The sequence below is a fragment of the Bos mutus genome, chromosome 4, assembly GCF_027580195.1.
Source record: "Bos mutus isolate GX-2022 chromosome 4, NWIPB_WYAK_1.1, whole genome shotgun sequence".
Taxonomy (NCBI): Eukaryota; Metazoa; Chordata; class Mammalia; order Artiodactyla; family Bovidae; genus Bos; species Bos mutus.
In genome coordinates, this window is record NC_091620.1 from 54,192,412 (window position 1) to 54,216,208 (window position 23,797).

The 23,797-nt window shown below is 36.4% G+C and overlaps 1 protein-coding gene across 2 annotated transcripts in view; it reads left to right on the top strand.

The window, feature by feature from the left end:
* Window positions 1–23,797, top strand: part of ITPRID1 (ITPR interacting domain containing 1) — a 136,654-nt gene that overhangs the window by 55,373 nt on the left and 57,484 nt on the right. For both annotated transcript variants that reach the window (XM_070369501.1, XM_005889132.2), the window contains exons 9-10: window positions 2,174–2,748; window positions 8,010–8,067. In XM_070369501.1, the coding sequence (XP_070225602.1) occupies window positions 2,174–2,748; window positions 8,010–8,067 (633 nt within the window). The remainder of the gene's footprint in view (window positions 1–2,173; window positions 2,749–8,009; window positions 8,068–23,797) is intronic.

A 23,797-nucleotide genomic window follows, 5' to 3' on the forward strand; every position in this document is an offset into this window, starting at 1 on the left:
GCAGGTGTTGCAAACTAATGGTTCTTTACCTTTAGAAGAAATTAATATCATCCTTTGTTGTCTCCTTCTCCAAGCTGCACAGAGATGCAAAATTCTTGATCTATTCTTGATTTGGGGAGAATAGCAACACTTACCGATATTTGAGGACTGTTTGAGCTGATCTGTGAAGTAAACATTTCACAGATGAAATTGACACATGGATCATAGGGAAACGAGAAGTCAGCCCCCGATCCTGTAACTGCTGGCCCCCTCTTATTTCCACCGCTTAGCCCTGTGCTAACAGTGCATGGTCACTATTCTCACTCAACACTTACTAATACACTTTCAACTCAAGAAAGCTGAGAAGGTCAAACGCAAAATAAGCAATAATAAAATTAGTTGGTTGTCCCAAAGACAGAATGGAAAAGTATGTCTCATTCAAAGTCAGTACAAAAAGTTCAAACTTGAAGGGGTGAGAACTGGTTCATTGTTCAGTGTTCCCCAAAGCAAAACAAACAAACAAACAAAAATCCTCATCCGACACTTCACGCTGTTATGTTCTCTGAATTACCTGAACCCATTAAAATTGACAGGCTTTGTCTAAGTATTAAAATCTTCTATAGAATGGATGCTAACACAATCATAAAAATGGAATGATGATTCAATCATGTTCTTAAGCTTACAACTAAATTTAAGTGGGAAGTATAACCAGAATGTTTCTGAAAACATCTGGAACCCAAGAGTTTCTCTAGGCCTCAACAGAATATCATCGTCCTCCATAAGAAGCCCATCACATTGAACTAGAGGGATGAATAGTCAGTATCTCCATTTTCAAGTGAAGGACACAAATAGGCACAATGATTGCCTAATGGAGACGTCTGTACCATTGCTATGATGGTGCAAACAGAATACGGAACAGTTTCTACACCAATGGGGCCCTTGATCACTGCTGATCTATGCAACCCTGCATGTACCATTGGTGTTGAGAGAAGGTTCTGTAATTTAAAAGAGTGTTCCATTTCCATTACTGTGGTTTTATTATCTGGAGATACAAAAATATTTTTTACAATGTTTTTTCTAAATAGTCCCCAGATAGCCCTTGTTGCATTAGATCTCTCTCATACTAATCAAGCCAGTTCTTGCATATCGCCTGGATGAGTGAGGACAGATCATCCAGGAAGACTTAGAAGTTGAGGAGCTGGCTTGCTTGGAAAGGTAAATGGATTTTCACCTTAACGACTATCTTCTGTTAGAAGACTAAGGACAATATACTCCCTTTCTGAGCTGAGCACATTTGTAATTTTAGCTGATATCTATTTAGCATTGTGCTTTTCCCAACAGATGTGAGAGATACATAAGACTGGTACTGTTACTTCATTCTCCAGATAAGAAACTGGCCATTTACTATGTGCCAGGCACAGGGCTAAACACCATGAATCTATTAATTCATTTACTTTGTGGTCATACTTCCAGATATTGGCTGATCTGGAATTTGGATCCAGGCCTTCTGACTCCGTATGTCATGACGCCTCCACACTCTCAAGTGAAGGGTGTAGAATTCAGTGGTCCCCAGTCTTTTTGACACCAGGAACCAGTTTTGTGGAAGACAGTTTTTCCGCATACCAAGGCAGGGGAGGGGGATGGTTTCAGGATGATTCAAGCACATTATACTTATTGTGCACTTTATTTCTATTATTAATACATTAGCTCCACCTCAGATCATCAGACATTAGATCCCAGAAGTTGGGGACCCCCGATGTAGCTGGAGATGATGGAGGTAATAATGGTGATGATAGGGACTGTCTCAAGCTATGGAAGAATCTTCAAGCTTACTTCATATGAAGGAAATGAGTTTACTCTGCCATTTACTTAAACACATGAGATTAATCTCAAGATTCATCCTTGTCTGTAGTTTTTATAGTTTAACACATAGGAAGTATTTGAATCTATATAGTTATGTATATTCTACTAAATATAAAAAGTATTCGCTTTCCCTATAACACAGTGATACTTTGTTATATAGGGGAATCTTGTCCACAGTAACCAGTGATATATATATTAAGGGAAAACTTGAGTTTCAGAAATGTAAACTCCTTCCCATCTTGAAAATCAAGTGTGTTCAATCTCTTCAGTTTTTACTACATTAATGCAGTTTCACTGAAACTAAATATTGTGTGTTTCTTGAATTATTCAGGTCGTTTCCGACAGCTAGAAATACTGGATCACGTGGCCAGCACTTTCTCGTCTTTGCTGAACGATGTTAACATCCTGCAGAACAAAGCTGAAGAGGAAGATGAAGGGAAAAGTGTGCAAAGAACCTCAGTGAGTCAAGCCAAAGAACATCGAAGAAGAATAGGTGAACTTTTTAGGAAAGGCTCAAAGCAGACCATTAGAAAGGATTATAATCTGGGAGCATCAGAGTCACTGAAGACAACAGACAAATTTTCTATCACCTCTACAGACACAAGGGAGCATGGAGCACAGGTATCAGCTGTGACAAAGAAATATGTCCAAAGTCATTGGTCTCCTTCGGCAGAGCATTGGTCTCCTCAAGCCTGTGACAGCTTGACACCTCATCATCCTCCCCAAGCTCTTCTGAGCAAACAGGGGCCTCAGTCATCCATGCTGACCAAGCAGGCTCCTCCTTCCTGTGTGGCTGAGGGGTCAGTCAAGGACAGAACTCGAAAGGAGAATTCAATTCAGACTAATAAATTCAAGAGCTTGTCCCGTCTTTCAGGCAAAGCACCGGACTCCTTCGAAATGGAAGAGGTCAGTGTGTTCACGTCTAAGTGAGGGAACTTTCACCACGGCATCTTTCGCCTTCCAGCCCTCATGTAACCCTTTCATCTTTCAGCCCTCAGCAATACATGCTATCATTCCAAACTTCTATTTGGTCTAAGGTCCTTCTTGTTGCTTCAGTCAGAACTCAACCAGCATGAAACCAGCCTTTGCTTTCTCTTATTTCTTTTCCTTTTCTTGCTCACAGTTGAATTCACTGGTTATTTTTGACTTTACTTTTCCTCAGTGTCTTATTATGTGTCTCAGTATGTTTTTGTCTGCTCTCTAACTTTCCATGTTTCACCTTCTTTGAAGGTCAGTTCAAGTACTTCCCACTCAGTGAAGCTTGCCCACCAATCCTCCTCTGTGTTCTATAGCCTTGGCAGGGAGAGCCTGTTACACTAAATTTTCTGTGTGTGTGTGTGTGTGTGTGTGTGTGTGTGTGTGTGTGTGTGTGTGTGTGCATGTGTGTGGGTATTGATGACATCTCCCCTGTTGGACTAAAATCTCCTTCAGGACCAGGTTTTATTCTCAAGAGAATATGTCTTAAAAATACTTCCTCTGCAATGCCTACTGCAGAGCCTTGGACAAAAGAAGTAGGGACTTGGGTTTAATAGTATTTTGTTTGCTTGCTTTGGGATTTAATACTGACATAGCTTGACCCCCATTTCACACATGCCCTTTGCCTCTTCATCCCATATTCATTCACGCATGTGAATTTTCATCATTTAGATGGCCTACCCAACTGTACTTCTAAGTCTTTTTACAAATAGATACACATTTTCACTCACTTCTCTGATCTTTAATAATTACAAAGATAGTAGAGAAGAGCAAGTCTTTCCCCCCTTTCCATGTAAATTGTTTGGAAGTAGGGTAGAATATTTATATGCCAGTCCTAAGGTCAAGCCAGCTTTCTTCAAGCCCTCTGAGTGTGAGACACTCTAAATGTAAACCCATTACGCATGACGCTCCGGGGCACAGACTCTGCCCTCAAGGCAGCCACAGTGCCCCCAGGGATGGACACAGAAACCAACAACACGGTAGGGGTGAAGACAGCTCTGTCACCAAAGCTACAAGTTTGAACCAGCCATGGGGCAGAGACAACCAAGGAAACTGTAGGATGTTGAAACTTGACAATAACTTTAAAAGAAGACTGAGTTAGGTGAATGAATATGCCTATTGGTAGGTCTCTCCATCCCACAAAGAGATAGAAATTGCCTCAGTTTATAACTGTTAATGATGCTAGTATCTATCTATATTTTTGTATGCATACATCTTATGTCAAAAATTATTTTAAGAACCTTACAATATTAATCTCATTTTAAAACAGTAGCAGAGAGACTTCCCTGGTGACCCAGTGGTTAAGACATCACCTTCCAATGCGGGAAATATGGGTTTGATCCCTGGTTGGGGAGCTAAGATCCCATATGCCTCATGGCCAAAAACCAACACATAAAACAGAAGTAATATGATAACAAATTCAATAAAGATTTTTAAAATGGCCTGTATCAAAACATCTTAAAAAAAACACATAGCATAAAAATGAATACAAATTATAAACGGAGGAAAAAACAGAGCTTTGGTCAAATACCCTAATTTGAGTATAAACTGAGATGGCTCTAAAAAAGAGTATATTGTTTTATTCCATCTTGCAAAACTTATTTAACTACCAAGCTAATAGTTAAATTACTATAAAGAAAATCAAGACAGTCTGCAAGTCGTTAGTCTGCTGCCTATTTCGTAGGATCTAAACGGGAAATTTCGCCAAACTCTAGCCTCTTGACAAGCCCCATTAGACTCTACTGTCCCCCTCCTAAGTTTCTTCTGCTTCAGACTAGGTTGACTTAGAAAGAAACAAAATTCACTGTATGTCATCTAGTGTGAGAGTACAGGCAGAAATGAATACCATCATAGTCAATGTAAAGAATTAAGAAAAGAATGTTAGTCCCTGCAGGACATACTTTCAAATATTCATTTATGACAATTATGACAATTACTCAAGGAAAAGATATATATATAGATACAGATATAGATATAAGTATATATAGGTATGGGAAGGGAGAACACACTAGGGCACTAACAAAAGCCTAAATTAAAAAAAAAGCTCACACATATTTTTTGGTACATAGTGAGAACTTGGCAAACATTTGTAGAAGAGTAAAATTAATATTAGAAGTATTTGGTAATATTAATTTAGTCTATGAGTGGCTTCTGTATAAAGACAGAATGTCCTGTTGAACTTTGAAGCCAACTTTGTTTTTTAAATTTCTTTAATATTTACCCAGATTTGTGTAAAAGGGTGTATGTATATGTAAAGCAGAGAGATCCTTCAAAATGATATTAAAAAACTCACTATTTGAATTTTGTTTTCTTAAAAAATATATTTAAAATACTACATCTTCATCACACAGGCTGGGAAAAAAATATTTGTTTCACTCAATACCAATATATCATTAAATGAGGCTTGGGTAGATTGTAGCTTAAACAGGAGCTAATGCCAGATTTAATAGTAATTTTTAATGGCAAATTTTAAAAATCTAATTATGAAAAATGTGTGCAAAATTGGCAGATTTTCATGGCATTTAAAACATGAGCCAATGTACTTAAATATCTACCTATCAGAATTTCAACTCTGATTAGCCAAATTGCCTCCAGATCAATCTTTGATGTTTTCATTAAAGTACTACTAGAGACTGAATATGGCAATATTTGGCCAATTCTCAAAATTATGATTCCAACAAAGTTGTACGTAGATAATTTTAATGCAAAAATCAACATATTTTTGTGTTTAGTTTTACCTAAACTAAGTTTGTTCCTTTCTTTTTTAATTCCCAAATATATGAAGAGAATTTAATACTTATGAAACTTCTATAATTGTAGACTCTCTTAGGGTGCTTCTTTGTATCTGCAATATAACGTCTTTAACCTTCCCTCTTGCTTATATACAAGGATCCTTCTCTCTGGAACTCATGTGAGAATGTTACCCATATTATTAAATAATGCCAGTCAACATCTTATTTGGATGGGAAATGTTCCCAAAGTAATCATCATTTCTTGTTTTATTTTTTAAATTTATTAGTAAGTTTGGCCCAGGTGGAATGACCCAGGAATATACCTGGTTTCCACTTGAAGTTATTGGGACTTTTTTTGTTATTGTTCTTTTATTTAATAGATGAATAGATACTTTACTTTGCACTAAGTGGATTTTTCTCCAGGGTAATGCTCACAGCAAAACATTTTCTTATACTGAAAAATGTACATGGTATACACTGGTTTGAATTACAAAACCAATTAAAATAGTGTTAAGAACTATATCTACTCAATTACAAGTGTAAAGTAACTTCTCTGAAAAAAAGATATGAAAGATTAAAACATAAGGAATAAATATTTCTTCTTACATTGCTGAGCCATTTTCTCATGTCCTGTTTATTCATGGGTTAAAGGTAATTTTTGGCCATGTGTACCCCAATGTTTAAAATGTTCATATCATTTGATTCAGCCCTCGATATTCATAAATCAATCCCATATAAATAATATGAAATGTAGAAATAGATTTCAGAGAAGGTGATGGCACCCCACTCCAGTACTCTTGCCTGGAAAATTCCATGAATGGAGGAGCCGGGTGGGCTGCAGTCCATGGGGTTGCTAAGGGTCGGACACGACTGAGCAACTTCACTTTCACTTTTCACTTTCATGCATTGGAGAAGGAAATGGAATTCCTTCTCCAGTGTTCTTGCCTGGAGAATCCCAGGGATGGCAGAGCCTGGTGGGCTGCCATCTATGGGGTCGCACAGAGTCAGACACGACTGAAGTGACTTAGCAGCAGAAATAGATTTTAACTGCTAAGTCATGTTGAACTGTTTTTCGACCCCATGGATTGTCCCCTGCCAGTCTCCTCTGTCCATGGAATTTTCCAGGCAAGAATACTGGAGTGTGTTGCTATTTCCTTCTCCAAGGGATCTTCCAGACCCAGGGATTGAACCCATGGCTTTTTTGTCTGTGCATTAGCAGGTAGATTAGATTTAGGTACAAGGATACTTATCTCAGCAGCATTTCTGTTTTCAAAATCCAGAAAACATTCCCTCATTAAGAGAAACATTAAGTAAATCAATGTACCTCAAAATATAGCCTATTGTGTACTCATTAAAGGTGGTATTTTCAAAGAAATTTTACAATATGAGGGGAAAAGGTCCTTCCAAATTTTGAATGAAAAAATTTGAGTACATTACTCTATCCAGAACAAATGTATTAAAAGAAAGCCTGCAAAGACACACTCCAAAATAGTAACACTAACCATTTTTTTTACCTTCTTTGACTTTTTATATTTATCAAGTTTCAGTAGTGAGCTGTTATTATTTTTAAAGAAATAATTATGATTTAGTTTTAGCAATGATTTATTCTCATTAAAGAGTAGTATTCATTAATTTCTAAAAAGAATTTTTAAAATAAATTCAACCCTGTTAATTTGGAAATCAGATTTTCTTTTAGCTTTCTAAGATTTACATAGCAACTGAGTTATGAATTTCCTAAATTGCTCTCCACAAATTTACCAAGTTGTAAATAAATCCCTTAGAGAGCTAAAATTAAATATGGGAAATAACTTGCTTTCTCCAAATATAGTTAATGCTCTTTAGGAGCAAAAAAAAAGCTTCCTAGGTTAATAGTAATAATATTATGTAAGTTTAGTTCAAATGTCACATCTCCAGGCAGGGTCTCTATTCCTCCCACCCAGACATAATCTTTCCCTCCCCCTCCCCCTTCTTTTTTCTTTTGAATAAAGCTTTAAATTTTTATTGACATAAGAGACTTGATTGAATGGAGTAATGGATTCTGTAGCTGTCAATATGAAAACATTGTAAACATGCAAGTGCTCTCCAAATTGATTTGAACATTTATCCTAATCCCCATTATTTATTTCTTTTATAACCTTTGGCCAAGCATGAAGGACCTTATTTTCCTGGCCAGGGATGGAACCCACACCTCCTGCAGTGGAAGTGCTGCATCTTAACCGCTGGACCACCTAGGAGGCCCCTCTTTCCCTCATCTTATCTCCCTTAGTTCTTTGAATCTTTGATATGAGTGCCTTGTACATGTCACTTGCCTGCAGCAGCCTGTTAGCTTTTTGAAGTTAGATATTATGTTTAATCCTCTTAGTAGGAGCCAGTCGATATTTATTATATGTTGATTAAACAAATTAAGTGAATTTATTATGAAAGCATTTCTAATAAGATTGATATATTTTGGTGTCTCAGGTCCAGAGCTTTGAAGAAGAGACCAGCAATCCTGTCGACATGACTTCAGAAACTGTAGGTAAGACTTCATCAAGGTGTACAATTTCATCTTTCAGAAAGAAAATGTAATGAACTAGTACTCAACTTTCTTAATATGTAGAGCTTATATAGGAGCTTATTTAGGAGATGCGATACCTACTATTACTACTACTTGTACCTACTACTATTAAACGCCTACTAGCAATGCATATGTACATGTAAATTTCAAAATAATTACTACAGAAATGTTCAATATTCCTGGGGCTGATATAGTTTGTGTCCTATCTAACAAAAACACTATATGACCTGAATAGGCTAGTGGAATGGATTTCACACAGAACTGGGACTGAGTGAATACGTTCTTACTCCTACTGACAGTTGCTTGCTGTTGCACAAGTCATACCAATTTCACTTCAGTTCATTTCAGTTGCTCAGTCGTATCTGACTCTTTGCAACCCCGTGAATCGCAGCACGCCAGTCCTCCCTGTCCATCGCCAACTCCCAGAGTTCACCCAAACTCACGTCCATTGAGTCAGTGATGTCATCCAGCCATCTCATCCTCTGTCGTCTCCTTCTCCTCTTGCCCCCAATCCCTCCCAGCATCAGGGTCTTTTCCAATGAGTCAACTCTTAGTGGACCTTAGTTTTTCCATCTGTGATAAAGAAAGAAGTGTAGATAATTTTTAAGTTCTCTGCTGGCACTTATAATCTAAATTAAGTGATTCTATAAATGTCATATTAAACTCTCAATGGAAACAAGTTGCCTAGATGTAACTTTCCAAGTCATCTCTTGGATTGATGTTATATCATCCCAGACAACAGAGAAGGAAGTCTTTCTCTACTGCTGGGTCTTATGCTGCCATTCAGCCATCACTATGATTCAGCATTTCCATGATCCTATAACAGAACTAAAAGTAGACAGGGTTTAGTGAAGCAAAATAAAGCAGATGAAGCTCGTGTGTTTCCTGGAAGAAAATATGCAAATTTTAAATTTAATTTAGTGTGGTGTCAAACACATCTTTTTCATTACAAAGTGTATGTATGGGCCTCATTTTGCTAAATGCTGTTTAGAAATTATGCATTAGTAATTATAGGGTCCTGCTGATTACATAAATTGTTATCCTGCTCTTCGAAGTAATTACCACCTAACCTACATTGAGGTTTATAAGACAGAAATAAGCATCTGTTTTCCATCTAATTGAATGATTCTCAGTGAAGCTGGAGGTCCCCTTGCTGATAAGAACTGCCTTCCTTGACATTCAATTAAGAGGTCTGCTGATATCATGTAAGTCACCTCAGTCATTCTGAAAAATGATTCAGAAAGTTACGCAAAAGTGCTAATCTACATTTAATCTCAGATTCAGAGAGCAAATTATGATGGGTGAAGGTTAACCTAATGGAGAAAATATGAATTCTAGTAAAGCAAATGTGATTTTATTACTTTCAAAACCAGTGTTGTTAACCCAAGAAAAATAGGACTGAGAAGAAATAAGTAAAACTAGCTTGATTAATGGGGAAAGAGGAAACTATTACTTTGATATATATATATATATATGAATGGATTATATGTACATAAATTGCATATGCGCATATTATATATATATTTGCACATATGAAATAATGAACATCGACACAAAGTTCAAAAGATGACTTTACACAAAAGATGAAGGCACATGGACTGTTTGACCAACAGGATGTGGAAGAAGTGGTGCTGTGCCTCTTCCAAGCATATCCTTTAATCCATCCGACTGACTCCTGGCTCTTGAGATACCTGCTCTTGGAACATTTCTTCTGAGAACCTGATCCTCATACTGTGTGAAAAGTGCAACACATGGGTGTGCCACATGTGTGACCACTTTGAATGAGTATCCCTGTGAATACACCATCCTTGTTACCCAGTCCAGTCAGACTTTCAAATGACTCCAGCCCAGATGCTATCTGACTGGAGCTGCCTGAGACAATCCAAGCAACAAATGCATAGCTGAGCTGAATCAGCCCATTGAACCGTGAAAGTAATAATAAATTTTAGTTTTAAGCCACATGTGTGAAAGTGAAAGTGTTTGTCCCTCAGTTGTGACCAACTCTTTGTGACCCCTTGGATTGTAGCTCACCAGGCTCCTCTGTCCATGGAATTCCCCAGGCAAGAATTCCCCAGGAAAGGTTGCCATTTCCTTCTCCAGGGGGTCTTCCTGACCCAGGGACTGAACCTGGGGGTCCCGCATTGCAGGCAGATTCTTTACTGTCTGAGCCAACAGGGAAGCAACAATAAGTTATAGTTTTAAGCCACACTGCTGCTGCTGCTGCTGTCGCTTCAGTCGTGTCCGACTCTGTGTGACCCCAGAGACAGCAGCCCCCCAGGCTTCCTCGTCCCTGGGATTCTCCAGGCAAGAACACTGGAGTGGGTTGCCATTTCCTTCACCAATGAATGAAAGTGAAAAGTGAAAGTGAAGTCAGTCAGTCATTCCAGACTCTTAGTGACCCCATGGACTGCAGGCTACCAGGCTCCTCTGTCCATGGATTTTCCAGGCAAGATTAAGCCACACAGATACACACAAATAGACAAAGGCGTGTAACGAACTCTTCAAATACCTTTAACACTTAGTTTTAAGATATTTTATACTTCATCTACTCATGTACAATGCTCTGAACACTAGCATAAAAAGTGTATTTAACATTTCCCTAAAAAAGTGAGCAAAATTTCTTCTGATGAAAGGTTAGGACCCAAGCCTGCAAATGCACCATCCTCCCTTTATCATTGAAAAATTATCACTGGAATGACAAAGAATATAAATATAAGAAGGAAACAAATAACTGTGTGATTAGAAAATTGAGAACAAAATCAATCATTCATATTCTAGAATCCTTGAAGAGTTTGTTTGAGATATATTGTGAGTGAAGTTGCAGACGAATCTATAATAGGAGCTCACCTAGATTTTAAAGAGTTAAGTGTACATGTTATGGTCATAATTTTCAAAAGAATCTAAGTTAACTCTCAAATTAGGCAAAGTATACCTTTCATGTCACTTTTTAATGTCAGCAAACACAAAAATTACCACAATATCTAGTAGTTCACAATTACAGGCTATTTCAAGAAACACCCACAAATGAAAGAATGACTACAAAGAATCATTAAGGATCCTCAGAGATGAATATCCTCAGTGAGATGCATGAAGACACTGCTTCTATGTACGCGAACAACCTCTAGTAAGTAACCATTCCTTTCAGGTAAAATACACAGTGTCTGATTCTGTTTTTAATAATGACTAAGAGATCAAATTGCCAACATCCGCTGGATCATGGAAAAAGCAAGAGAGTTCCAGAAAAACATCTATTTCTGCTTTATGGACTATGCCAAAGCCTTTGACTGTGTGGATCACAATAAACTGTGGAAAATTCTGAAAGAGATGGGAATACCAGACCTCCTGACCTGCCTCTTGAGAAACCTATATGCAGGTCAGGAAGCAACAATTAGAACTGGACATGGAACAACAGACTGGTTCCAAATAGGAAAAGGAGTACGTCAAGGCTGTATATTGTCACCTTGCTTATTTAACTTCTATTCAGAGTACATCATGAGAAACACTGGGCTGGAGGAAGCACAAGCTGGAATCAAGATTGCCCAGAGAAATATCAATAACCTCAAATATGCAGATGACACCACCCTTATGGCAGAAAGTGAAGAGGAACTCAAAAGCCTCTTGATGAAAGTGAAAGAGGAGAGTGAAAAAGTTGGCTTAAAGCTCAACATTCAGAAAAGTAAGATCATGGCATCTGGTCCCATCACTTCATGGGAAATAGATGGGGAAACAGTGGAAACAGTGTAGACTTTTTTTTTCTTGGGCTCCAAAATCATTGCAGATGGTGATTGCAGCCATGAAATTAAAAGACATTTACTCCTTGAAAGGAAAGTTATGACCAACCTAGATAGCATATTCAAAAACAGAGATATTACTTTGCCAACAAAGGTCTATCTAGTCAAGGCTATGGTTTTTCCTGTGGTCATGTATGGATGTGAGAGTTGGACTGTGAAGAAAGCTGAGTGCTGAAGAATTGGTGCTTTTGAACTGTGGTGTTGGAGAAGACTCTTGAGGAGTCCCTTGGACTTCAAGGAGATCCAACCAGTCCATCCTGAGGGAGATCAGTCCTGGGTGTTCACTGGAAGGACTGATGCTGAAGCTGAAACTCCAGTACTTTGGCCACCTGACGTGAAGAGTTGACTCATTGGAAAAGATCCTGATGCTGGGAGGGATTGGGGGCAGGAGGAGAAGGGGACGACAGAGGATGAGATGGCTGGATGGCATCACCGACTTGATGGACATGAGTTTCAGTGAACTCCGGGAGTTGGTGATGGACAGGGAGGCCTGGCGTGCTGTGATTCATGGGGTCGCAAAGAGTCGGACACGACTGAATGACTGAACTGAATGAACTGAAGTAACCCCCAATGGCCAACCCTCCCACAGATAACTCTGAATTCTCAACAAAGCAACCTAAAGTCACTAGAGAGTGACCAAAAGCAGGCAGACTGTGCAGAAAGCTTCAACACTTGGGATAAAAGAATGCCACTGAGTGAATGTCCTGTTTTGTTTTAGGTCACTTAGTATAAAGCAAGAGCTAATTTACACCACTCTAAAAATTTTTATAGAAATTATCAGTCTTACTAGCTAGAAAAATCAGAAGACAGAGTTTAGGGCAATAACAAAAGCTGGAAAGTGAGGGGAGAAATCCCAGAAAAGAGAGAGTCTAGAGGACAATCTTCAGAGTCCAAGTATGAAATCTACTCACATTGCTAGTCAAACTAAACATGCGTGAGGAAGCCTTTAAGAACCTCAGCTAAAGCTAAAAGAGTGAAATGACATTTCCAATTGGACTTTGATTCTAGCCAGTTTTCCTGACTGCTAAAACATCATATCATTTACAATGTCTGGGTACAGTAAAAAAATTACTGGAAAATAGAAGAAAAAAATAAGAAAATATGACTTAGGCTGAAGAAATAGGCAATTAATGGAGATAAACTGTGAGAAAACCAAGATGTTGGAATCAGCAGAAGAAGTATCTTAAAGAGCTTATTCTAATCATGCTGAAGGATGGAAAGAAAAAATATGCTCACAATTAATGAAATGAGAAAATCTAAAAAGCAAAATACAAATTATAATAAAAATGAAATGGAAATCCTGTAAGTGAAAATCTATATTTTCTGAAACACAAAACTTACTGCATGGGCTTAACAGCTGATGAGCTTTATTTTAAATGAGAAAATAAAGACTTGGGAACTTGATTCCAATAGAAAGTATCCAATAAACTGAAGAACAGGAGAAAAAAGACATTAAAAATCACATGAAAAAAATTATCTGAGTCTTAGGAGCCTGTGGGACAACATCAAAAGTTCAAATATACATGAAATTGCAGTCAGAGAAGGAGAGAATGGAGAGAACTGGGCAGGAATAAAATCTAAAGAAGTAATTATGGAAAATTTCCCAAATTCATTCAAAGATTCACATTTACAGACTCAAGAAACTCAGCAATTCCCATGTATGAAAAGTACACAGAAAACTATACTTAGTGTCAAAATTATAATGAGAAAATATTCAAACAGGGACATAAAAATTACATGGTGTATATAGGGAATAAAATTTGAGTGAATGAAAACTTTTCATTAGAAATGATGGAGACCAGCAGGCAGTAACTGTCAACCAGATTCTGTATGCAGCAAAAATGTCCTTCAGGAAGGAAAATAAAGATAAAAGAAATTTTAGAAAAAAGAAAGCTAACATTATCAGCATAACTGTACTGTAAACAATGCTAAAGGAAGCGCTTCAGACTAATGATAGACAGTGAACTGTGATGTTTATACCAAACACCAACATAATACCTATGACAATTTTAGCTTGGAGTATGGGGAGGCTGGTAAATGGATCAATACAGCTCAGAGTTTTTACATCTTATGTGAAATAGTAAGGTATTAAATTTAAGTACACTGTGAGGCTATAAAACAACCATTTAAAATATAGTTAAAGCAAAATGCTAATAGAAAAATTAAAATATAATTCAAAAAATACAATGAAGACAGTAGGTGACAGATTGAATACTAGAAAAAAATAGCTGAATAAAAAGTAGAAGACATGTGTGAGAAATTGTTTAAGAATAAAGTGGAAAAATGGAATGGATATAATAAACAAAATGTCAAGGAAGACAGATCCAAGGAGTGTATTATATAGACGTAACAGGTGGTTAGAACTGGACTCGCCCCATCTTAGTTTTTACTGAGGTCCTAAAAAAGATAGCTATTAGATACAAAGTCAGTATGTGACAAATTTGTACCTGCAACTTTTCTAAGGAAATTGTAGGGCCCAGTTACACAGCTCGTGAACCCATCGTGTATTTTAAGAGGAGCCAAGTCACAGAGAGAAGACTGCTGAAGATATTTCACTGGGGAGCAGTAAGGCCCTGCTCTGTGTCCCTCCATCATTTGGAGGAGGACTGGAGATGCTACTCTGAGTACCAAGCAGCAAGAGACCCCTGAAGGAGACCACTCACAGAGCACTTCCATTAAATTTAAGGTAGACAGTCACAGTGTGATGGGTACTGTCCTGGGTATTTCACGTGTATTACATCTTTTAATTCTCAAAATAACCACTGAGTTGGGCATTATTACTACTTCTAATTATTAGACGAAGAAACTGTAAGACAGAAATGTTAAGTATCTTTCCATAGCCCCATAGTAAAAAGGGGTTCCAGGTTTCAAATTCAGGTCAGCTAGTACCAGAATCTGTACTCTTAAATACTGTACCATACAACTTTGAAATGACCCCTCTGCGGTTGGAGGACACATGGTTGGTGCATGAGAGTAATAACAACAGGCTATAAAATGGATTGTGACTCGAGGCTGAAAGCTGCTCAAGAACCAGTCAAGAAGACAAGAGAAGAGTTGACCAGAATATTTCCTCAGTTTCAACATGAACAATTTTTCATTAAAATCAAGATATATTTTATAATTGATGGCAGGTCATAATTTAATTGGCAGATGGCTCTTTTTCTTTTTGAGGAGTATACAAATAATAGAAGTCTTAAAATTAATACCGTTTGGTGGCAATGGGTATAGAGAAAAGTAAGTGCCACCGGACCACACTACAGACTGCAGTGAATCATGTCTACACAGCCATAACAGTGTAAACGCTGTGGATTCGTTTTCAGCTTTGAGAATCAACAAATAGGCAAACACGAAGGCTTAATTCTGGCACTGTTGGAAATATCAAACTGAACATTTTGAAGGTAGAATTATATCTGTTGGGAAGTGGTCAATGAAAAGTCTGAAGACAAGGTGGAGGAAAGAATACGGACTTTCCTCCAAAAAGAAAACAGATGGCACCTAACCTAGGTGACTGAGAAGTGGTTTCTATAAACATATGAGCAAGCTTAAAACCAACAATGAATGGTGCCAAATTCTAGGTTTAGAAATTTTAGGGAGAAATTACCACTATCAGGACTACAAGGGCAGGGGAAGGAGTAGTGACTAAAACCTAGGACGAAGAGTTACACAGAAAGCTGTGGCTTTTTTTAGAGGGAGGTAACCAAACTATGGGTGACCCAGGAGGGAGGCAGGAGGAAAAATAAACACTCCAAACTCCTTCCCTTGCCGTTCTCCCATCTCCAGGGCCAAACTCAAGATGATACCAGATATCAAGGAAGCTCGTTGATTCAGTCCATATGGGACCCATAGAGTAGGGTGGAAAAGAAAAGATACTAGATCTGGGGAAGCAAATAGAAAACATTAAGCACAGTGCACCAATGTCTTTACCTTAAATAGAAATCTGGCAAGATACTGAATAAAGCTGATAGACTGAGCAAGGAAAGTTTAGATAGCTGATAGGCAGATAGATACATACATACATATGTAAGGACAAAGGGAGTGGAGTAGCAGTGTAAATTAGCTAAACTTTATTGTTTATAGTGGAATCAGAAGGACTTGGATTCATATTCTACCTATTTCCCTGCTTAAAATGGCTAACCTAAAGCAAGTCAGTCAAACTCCATGCTTCAATTTCCTTAAAAGCAAACTAATAGCAATATAATTTATAGAGGTGTCATGAAGATCAAATGAGTTAATCCATGTGAGGGAATTAGAATATGTGAAGCACTCAACAATAAGTTATTGAAAATGAGTCAAAAATAGAGATGAAGTATATTATTTAGAAAGAAACTGTATAACAAGACGAATCACACATAGAAAGTGTTAAAAGCAATTAAACTTTGGGGAATTTCATTACATGGTTCTTGGTACCATCTGATTTTTTTTAATGTGTAAGTCATGTATGTGCGCTTAGTTGATCAGCTGTGTCTGACTCTTTGTGACCCCATGGATTGCAGCCCGCTAGGTTCCTCTGGTCCATGGCGATTCTCCAGGCAAGAATACTGAATGAGTTGCCATGCCTTCCTCCAGGGGATCTTCCCAACACAGGGGTCAAACACAGGTCTCCCACATTGCAGGCAGACTCTTTACCATCTGAGCCACCAGGGAAGCCCAAGAATACTGGAATGGGTAGCCTATCCCTTCTCCAGGGGATCTTTCCAACCTAGGAATCAAACTGGCGTCTCCTGCATTACAGGTGCATTCTTTATCAGTTGAACTACCAGGGAAGCCAATGTGTAAGTCATTCTTTGATTTAAATAAGCCAAGTACACAAATGAAATGAGAACACCTAAATATCACAGTGCAATGTGTGAAGTACAAAGATAAGCTGGGGAAGGGTTTATCCACAGATTCTCAGACAGAAAAATACAGATTGCTTACAAAGTAAAAAATTTCTGTGACATTAGCACACTAAATGATAGATAGTAATAAACTACTGTACATTTAATTTAGAAGCTGAACAATGTGAACCTATTTTTTATACCCATTTATATGTTTTCTATACGCAAGGGCAACATAAAGTCATTTTCAAAGGAGGGCTTCCCTTCTAGGACAATGTTCTAACTGATTAAGATGTTACTCAAAACAATATACTCTAGAATAATTCACATAGAGTATGGAAAAAATGAACTCAAAACCAACTAAACATACCAAGTTAATTATTGTTAAATTTTTGGAAAGACAAAAATTACTAAGTAACTTGGGATAAAAATAAAATCTACAATAATGTTTAGCTTAAATCCTATTTTGATTACAACAAACTACTGGGAAAGGTTGAAAATAGGATAAAAAAGAAATAAAGACAAATGCTATCAAGGTTATAATATTAAAATCTAATAAAGTATACTTAAAGGTAAGAAAGAATTAAAAAGAGGACTTTAAAAACTAACCAAAATTATAAACCTCATTTAAGATTTAACAGTAATGAATCATTACATATCAAATAATTAACATATAATATATAAAGACTGATTTTATGAATTTGTGAGAAGTCCCTACAAATCAATTAGAACAATAAAATCATAGATTAATAAGGGAAGGAAATAAATAGGACATTAAGGGCAGAAATATACAAGCTCCATTAAAATGGTAAAACATGATCAATGTCTTTTATAACTAAAGAAATACAAATTTAATCAATAATGATAACATATGTTTTTTACCTGTCATATTAGCAAATCTTAATATTTGAAGATTTGTTGGGTTTCTCAGGTAGCTCATTTGTAAAGAATCTGCCTGCCAACGCAGGAGATGCGAGTACTATCCCTGAGCCAAGAAAATCCCCTGGAGAAGGAAATGGCGATCCACTCCAGTATTCTTGCCTGGAGAATCCCATAGACACGGGCTACAGTGCATGGAGTTGCAAAAGAGTTGGATATGACTTAGCAACTAAACAAAACAACAACAAATATTTACCAATGCCTAATGATAGTAAAAATTTAAAACAAACACTCAATGTTGGTTGAAAGTTAAATTGTCATTACTTAGAGTATAATCTGTTCATGTTGCAGTTTTAAATGTATGTAACTTTCGGTGATGGACAGGGAGGCCTGGCATGCTGCAATTCATGGGGTCGCAAAGAGTCGGACACGACTGAGCGACTGAACTGAACTGAACTTTCATGTGACTATTATAGTTCTGAAGCTTGACCTACCAATAGACTCAAATATACACACAAGGATTTTTACTATAAAACTGTTTATAAGAACAAACAACTAGAGGCAGCCTAAGTGCGGGAAATACGTTTGCGTTAAATAATTATCGTACATCCTTATGTTAAAATCTGTTCAGATAGTGTTTTATTTAATGAGGCATGTGTTTATGTGTTGATACAGAGAAGTCTCTGAGATATACAGTTGTTAAAGGAGGGGGGAAGATATGTGCAAAGAGTCTGTATAAATACTTCTTTGGATTAAGACAATGTCTATTTCTATTGAGGGAGCAGAGCATGTGCGGGATGCTTCTGGAAGAATGTGTGAGGGACTACTAATGGCCTTACCAGAAGGAAAACTAACATGTTTTACATTAACTGGCATCTTTTATTATGTTACCATGTGCATATGTTATTTTCATAACACTACTTAGCAAAAGAACTCTGCCACACTATAGGAAATTGACACAATAAAAATGGGAGATTTTGTTTTAACAAAAATTATATATATTAAGGTGTACAGCATGATAATTTGATGCACATGTACATGTGAAATAATTCCTATAGTCAAGCTAATTAACATATCATCTCTTCATGTAATTAACTTTGTGTGGATGTGTGTGTACTAAATGAACCTGAAATCTCTTTTAGCAAATTTCTGATATTCAATATAGTATTATTGATGATAGTCATCAGGCTGTACCTTAGATCTCTAGACTTACTCCTCCAGCACAATTGCAGTTTTGTACATTTTGAGCAACATCTCCACTCAAATTGAGAGATTTTAATATTCTCATCTTTTAAGATCAAGCATGAAACAAAATATGATGAAAATATATTAACATAATTTTATAATAAGCACTTAATAGCAAAATATTTAATTAAATATTCTTTGCCAATGTTCTTGGAATATTTATTAAGCTATCTGACAAATAGTTATATATTTGTTAGATATCTACAGGGGCTTCTCTTGTAGCTCAGTCGGTAAAGAGCCTGCCTGAAATGCAAGAGACCTGGGTTTGATTCCTGGGTCGGGAAGGTCCTCTGGAGAAAGAAGTGGCAACCCACTTCAGCATTCTTGCCTGGAGAATCCCATGAACAGAGGAGCCTGGCACACTACAGTCCATGGAGTCGAGGGGTCGGACACAGCCTAGTGACTAAACCACCACCAGCATCTATAAATCATATGCCAAGATTATTTCATTGATATCGTATATACACACATACTCACAAATAATGTATAGACCACTGCCATAGATATAAGTGCAGTAATGTTTGATTCAATAATAAAAGTATAAGTGACACTTTTCTCCTCCAAACAAACAAAATTCCAGATCCAAGACTTGGGGACTGAGTCCTCCATCTTAAAGAAAAGTACAGAAAATGAAAAGTTAAAACTATAAATTCACATCATTTGAATAATAATGGAGAACATTTCATATAAAATTGGAGAATTGGAACAAAAGCACTGATCTGAAGCTAATTCATAGTACTAATTGCTTTCACAATCAAACAAGAAAAAGCTAAAAGTAAGCATTTGTCTCAAGATATAATCATACAAACAATAAGGTAAACATAATTAGAGATTAATGGACAGGTAGAAATAAGTAATGTGAGAAGCAGAGAACAAATGATTTGACAAGTGAAATCCAAGCACTAGTTTTATTTTTTTTGGAGGGGGGAAGAAAAAAGCAACACCGTCAAAAAAAAAAAAAAAAGAGAATAATGCATACAAACAAAATTAAATAATCAAAGTAAAATTAGAGGAAAGACACATGATCACTGATAAATAAACTGTGTAATATGCAAACCCTTTTCTAAATTATGAAGATACACAAGTACTACTAGTGAGACTAAAACCACAGATAATTAACAAGGATGATATTTTAAGAAAAAATATATTTATATCATTAAATTTTATACTAGTATTATTTACCAATATTTATGAATACGTATATATATATATATATATGCTATGCTAAGTCACTTCAGTCGTGTCCGACTCTGTGTAACCCCATAGATGGCAGCCCACCAGGCTCCCCCGTCCCTGGGATTCTCCAGGCAAGAACACTGGAGTGGGTCGCCACTTCCTTCTCCAATGCATGAAAGTGAAAAGTGAAAGTGAAGTCGCTCAGTCGTGTCCTACTCTTCGAGACCCCATGGACTGCAGCCCACCAGGCTCCTCCGTCCATGGGATTTTCCAGGCAAGAGTACTGGAGTGGGGTGCCATTGCCTTCTCCGATATATATCTGTATATATATATATAAGATCCCCTGGAGAAGGGAATGGCTACCCACTCTAGTATTCTTGCCTGGAAAATTTCATGGACAAAGGAGCCTGGTGGCCTATAGCCCATGGGGACGCAAAGAGATGGACATGACAGAGCAATTAACACTTTCACTTTTCATATATAAAATTAACAAAATAACCTAGCTACATAAATAATACATAGAGAGAAACAAAAAAATTAAGTTTATCAAAAAGTATCTCTGAGAATGCCCATGAACTGCAATGCTATAAAAAAATTATGTGACCAGACTCAATTTTCTGCAATTCAGATAATGCAAACATTTATAAATCTTTCCAGTTCCTTACAGATATTTTAAAAACCTGATATCAAAATATGACTAAAATAATTCACAAAATTGATAAATTTCACCTGTGAATATATATGCAAAATATTTTAATAACATAGTGATGACTTAAGTTCAATAAAATATAAAAGAATACCAATCCTTGAACAATTCTCTTTCATTCTGAGATTTCTGTAGTGTTTCAGCAGTTGAAAAACTAATATAGCTTATCATTGACTGCTATAATAAATTATGAAAATAAATGTTAGAACTTGATGAAAAAAATGTGTTATGTTCATAAAATATTTCACTCTATCAACATAAATTTCAGATAGATAAAATTTAAGATAGACAGTTAAATGTAAAAAAAGAAAAGCAAATTATAAAAGTCCAGTGGTTAGGGCTCTGAGCTTCCATTGCAAGAGACACAGCTCTGACCTCTGGTTGGAGAACTAAGATCCCATATGCCTCATAACACTGCCAATAAATAAATAAATACATTTTGAAAAAATAAAAGGGTTACAAATAAATGTAGATGAATATTTATATCATTTGAAATAGAGAATGATTTTAAAAGCTTTACTTAATGGGATACTGGGATTAACATATGTACACTGTGTTCAATTGCTCCAGTCATGTCCGACTCTTTGTGACCCCATGGACTGCAGCTTGTCAGGCCCCTCTGTCCATCGGATTTTCCAGGCAAGAATATTGGAGTAGGTTGCCATGCCCTCCTTCAGGGGATTTTCCCGACCCAGGAATAGAATTTGCATCTCCTGCATTGCAGAAGGGTTCTTTACCACTGAGTCACGGGGGAAGCCCATATATACACCACTCTGTTTAAAACAGATAACTAGTGAGAACCTATTGTTTAACACAGGGAACTCTGCTTAATGTGTGCTGACCTAAATGGAAAGGAAATCTAAAAAAGGGTGGATATATGTATACATATAACTAATTCATTTTTTTGTACAGCAGAAACTAACAGTGTAAAGCAACTATACGCCAATAAAAATTTTAAATTAATTAATTAGAAAAATTTTTAAGTTTTACTTAAAATACAAGAACAATTAAATTAATAATTTTTTCTACCCAAAATGAAAACCTATATGTGAAAAAAACATAATAAAGAATAAAAAGGTAAATGACAAGCTGGGAGTATATTTTCATCATAAAGAAAAAAGATTGTGATTTTTTACTATATAAGTATTATACATATCAAACATCCAACAAGAATAATAATATCTTTCCATAAATTTAAAGATGGACCGTCGTCAGTAATGTCACTTAGAGCATATTCCATTAACAGTTTCAAAAAAATTAATAATCTCAAAATATACAGGGAAGAAAATAACAAAATATAAAAGTAATTAATTATTAAATGTCAGAGCAAAGAAATAAAAACTCTTTGCAAGGGAAGGGAAGTTTCTTAACCTAACGTTATCTGTGAAATCTTGGTAGCAAATATCAATCCTAACAAAGAAACCTTAGAAGAATTTCACTAAACCAGGAACAAAATCTGTTAACATTGCTTTTATTCAACATTGAACTAAAAGTCAAAGCAGAATGACAACACTATGAAGTAAGTAGTGTATAAACTTAAAAACTCTTCACATTTGCAGGCAAGATGACTGTCTATATAGAAATCTCAAGGGACTACATAGATGTATTTAGAATAATAAGATTTATCAAGCTTATTGAATTCTAGAGCAAAATGCAAAAATCAGTATTATTTCCATGCATCAGCAATAACCAAAGGAGATCATTAAAGAAAACAAAAAGAATTTCTTTCATAATTTTGACAAAAACAATAAACCTATAAAAGTGCCTTGGAATATATCTAAATGAAGACTCAGAATATTTATTAACAATTATACTTTATTACCATATTTCACAATAAAGACATAAATAAAAACAGAGTTATGTTCATGAATGGGAAAATTCAATGTCATAAATTAACTCTTTACCAATTAATCTAGAAATGCAACACAGCTTCAATAAAATTTCTGAGAGGGTTTTTGTAGGTAGGACTTACAAAATTGTTCTAAAGTTCATATGTACTAGTAAAGGGCAAAGAAAAGCTAAGATAATTATGAGGATCATGGAGGATGAAATTGCCCTCCTAGAAATCAAGAGATTTATTACATAGGGCTTCCCTGATAGCTCAGTTGGTAAAGAATCTGCCTGCAATGCAGGAGACCCCGGTTCAATTCCTGGGTCAGGAAATCCCCTGGAGAAGGAATAGGCTACCCACTCCAGTATTCTTGGGCTTCCCTTGTGGCTCAGCTGGTGAAGAATCCGCCCACAATGAGGGAGATCTGCGTTCGATCCCTGGGTTGGGAAGATTCCTTGGCTAAGGGAAAGGCTACCCACTCCAATATTCTGGCCTGGAGAATTCCATGGACTGTATAGTCCATGGGGTCGCAAAGGGTCCGAATCGACTGAGCGACTTTCACTTTCACAATTGTAATTGTCTCTGTGCCATTGCTAAAATAGAATGAATGACCAACAAAACAGATCAGAAACAGATCCGACCCCTATATACATGGAAATAATAAGTCAGAGAGAGCATTTCAAAATCAGTGGAGAAAGGATGAACTGAATTGACCATTCATATGGAAAAGATAGAAAATTAAACCCTTGGCTTGCCTTGGCTTGCCTCATACACAAAAATAAATCCGAAGTAGAACAAAGGTCTAAATGTGAAAGACAAAGCTTTGGTACTTACAGAAGAACTTACAGAAGAAAATACAGAGGGTTACATTTATGACCTCACAATAAGAAACAATTTCCTAAACAGGACACTCAAAAAGTATATACTATAGCACCCTATAAATAGAAATATTGATAACTGCTTCCTTATAATTACTAATATTGGTTCACCAAAGATAGCATAACCAAAGTTCAAAGACCAGTCATGAAGTAGAAGATATTTGCAATTTATATACAACAAAATATTCATTCCCAGATTTAATAATGTCTAAAAGTCAATAAGAAAAAGGCAAATGACTAAACAAAAATGGACAAAGCATATAAATATATATTCACAGAAAAGTTGGCCAATAAAGAAGAAAATATGCTTCATCCCACTATAATCAGGAGTAGATAAATTTTTAGATCCAAAATATTGGTAAATTTTT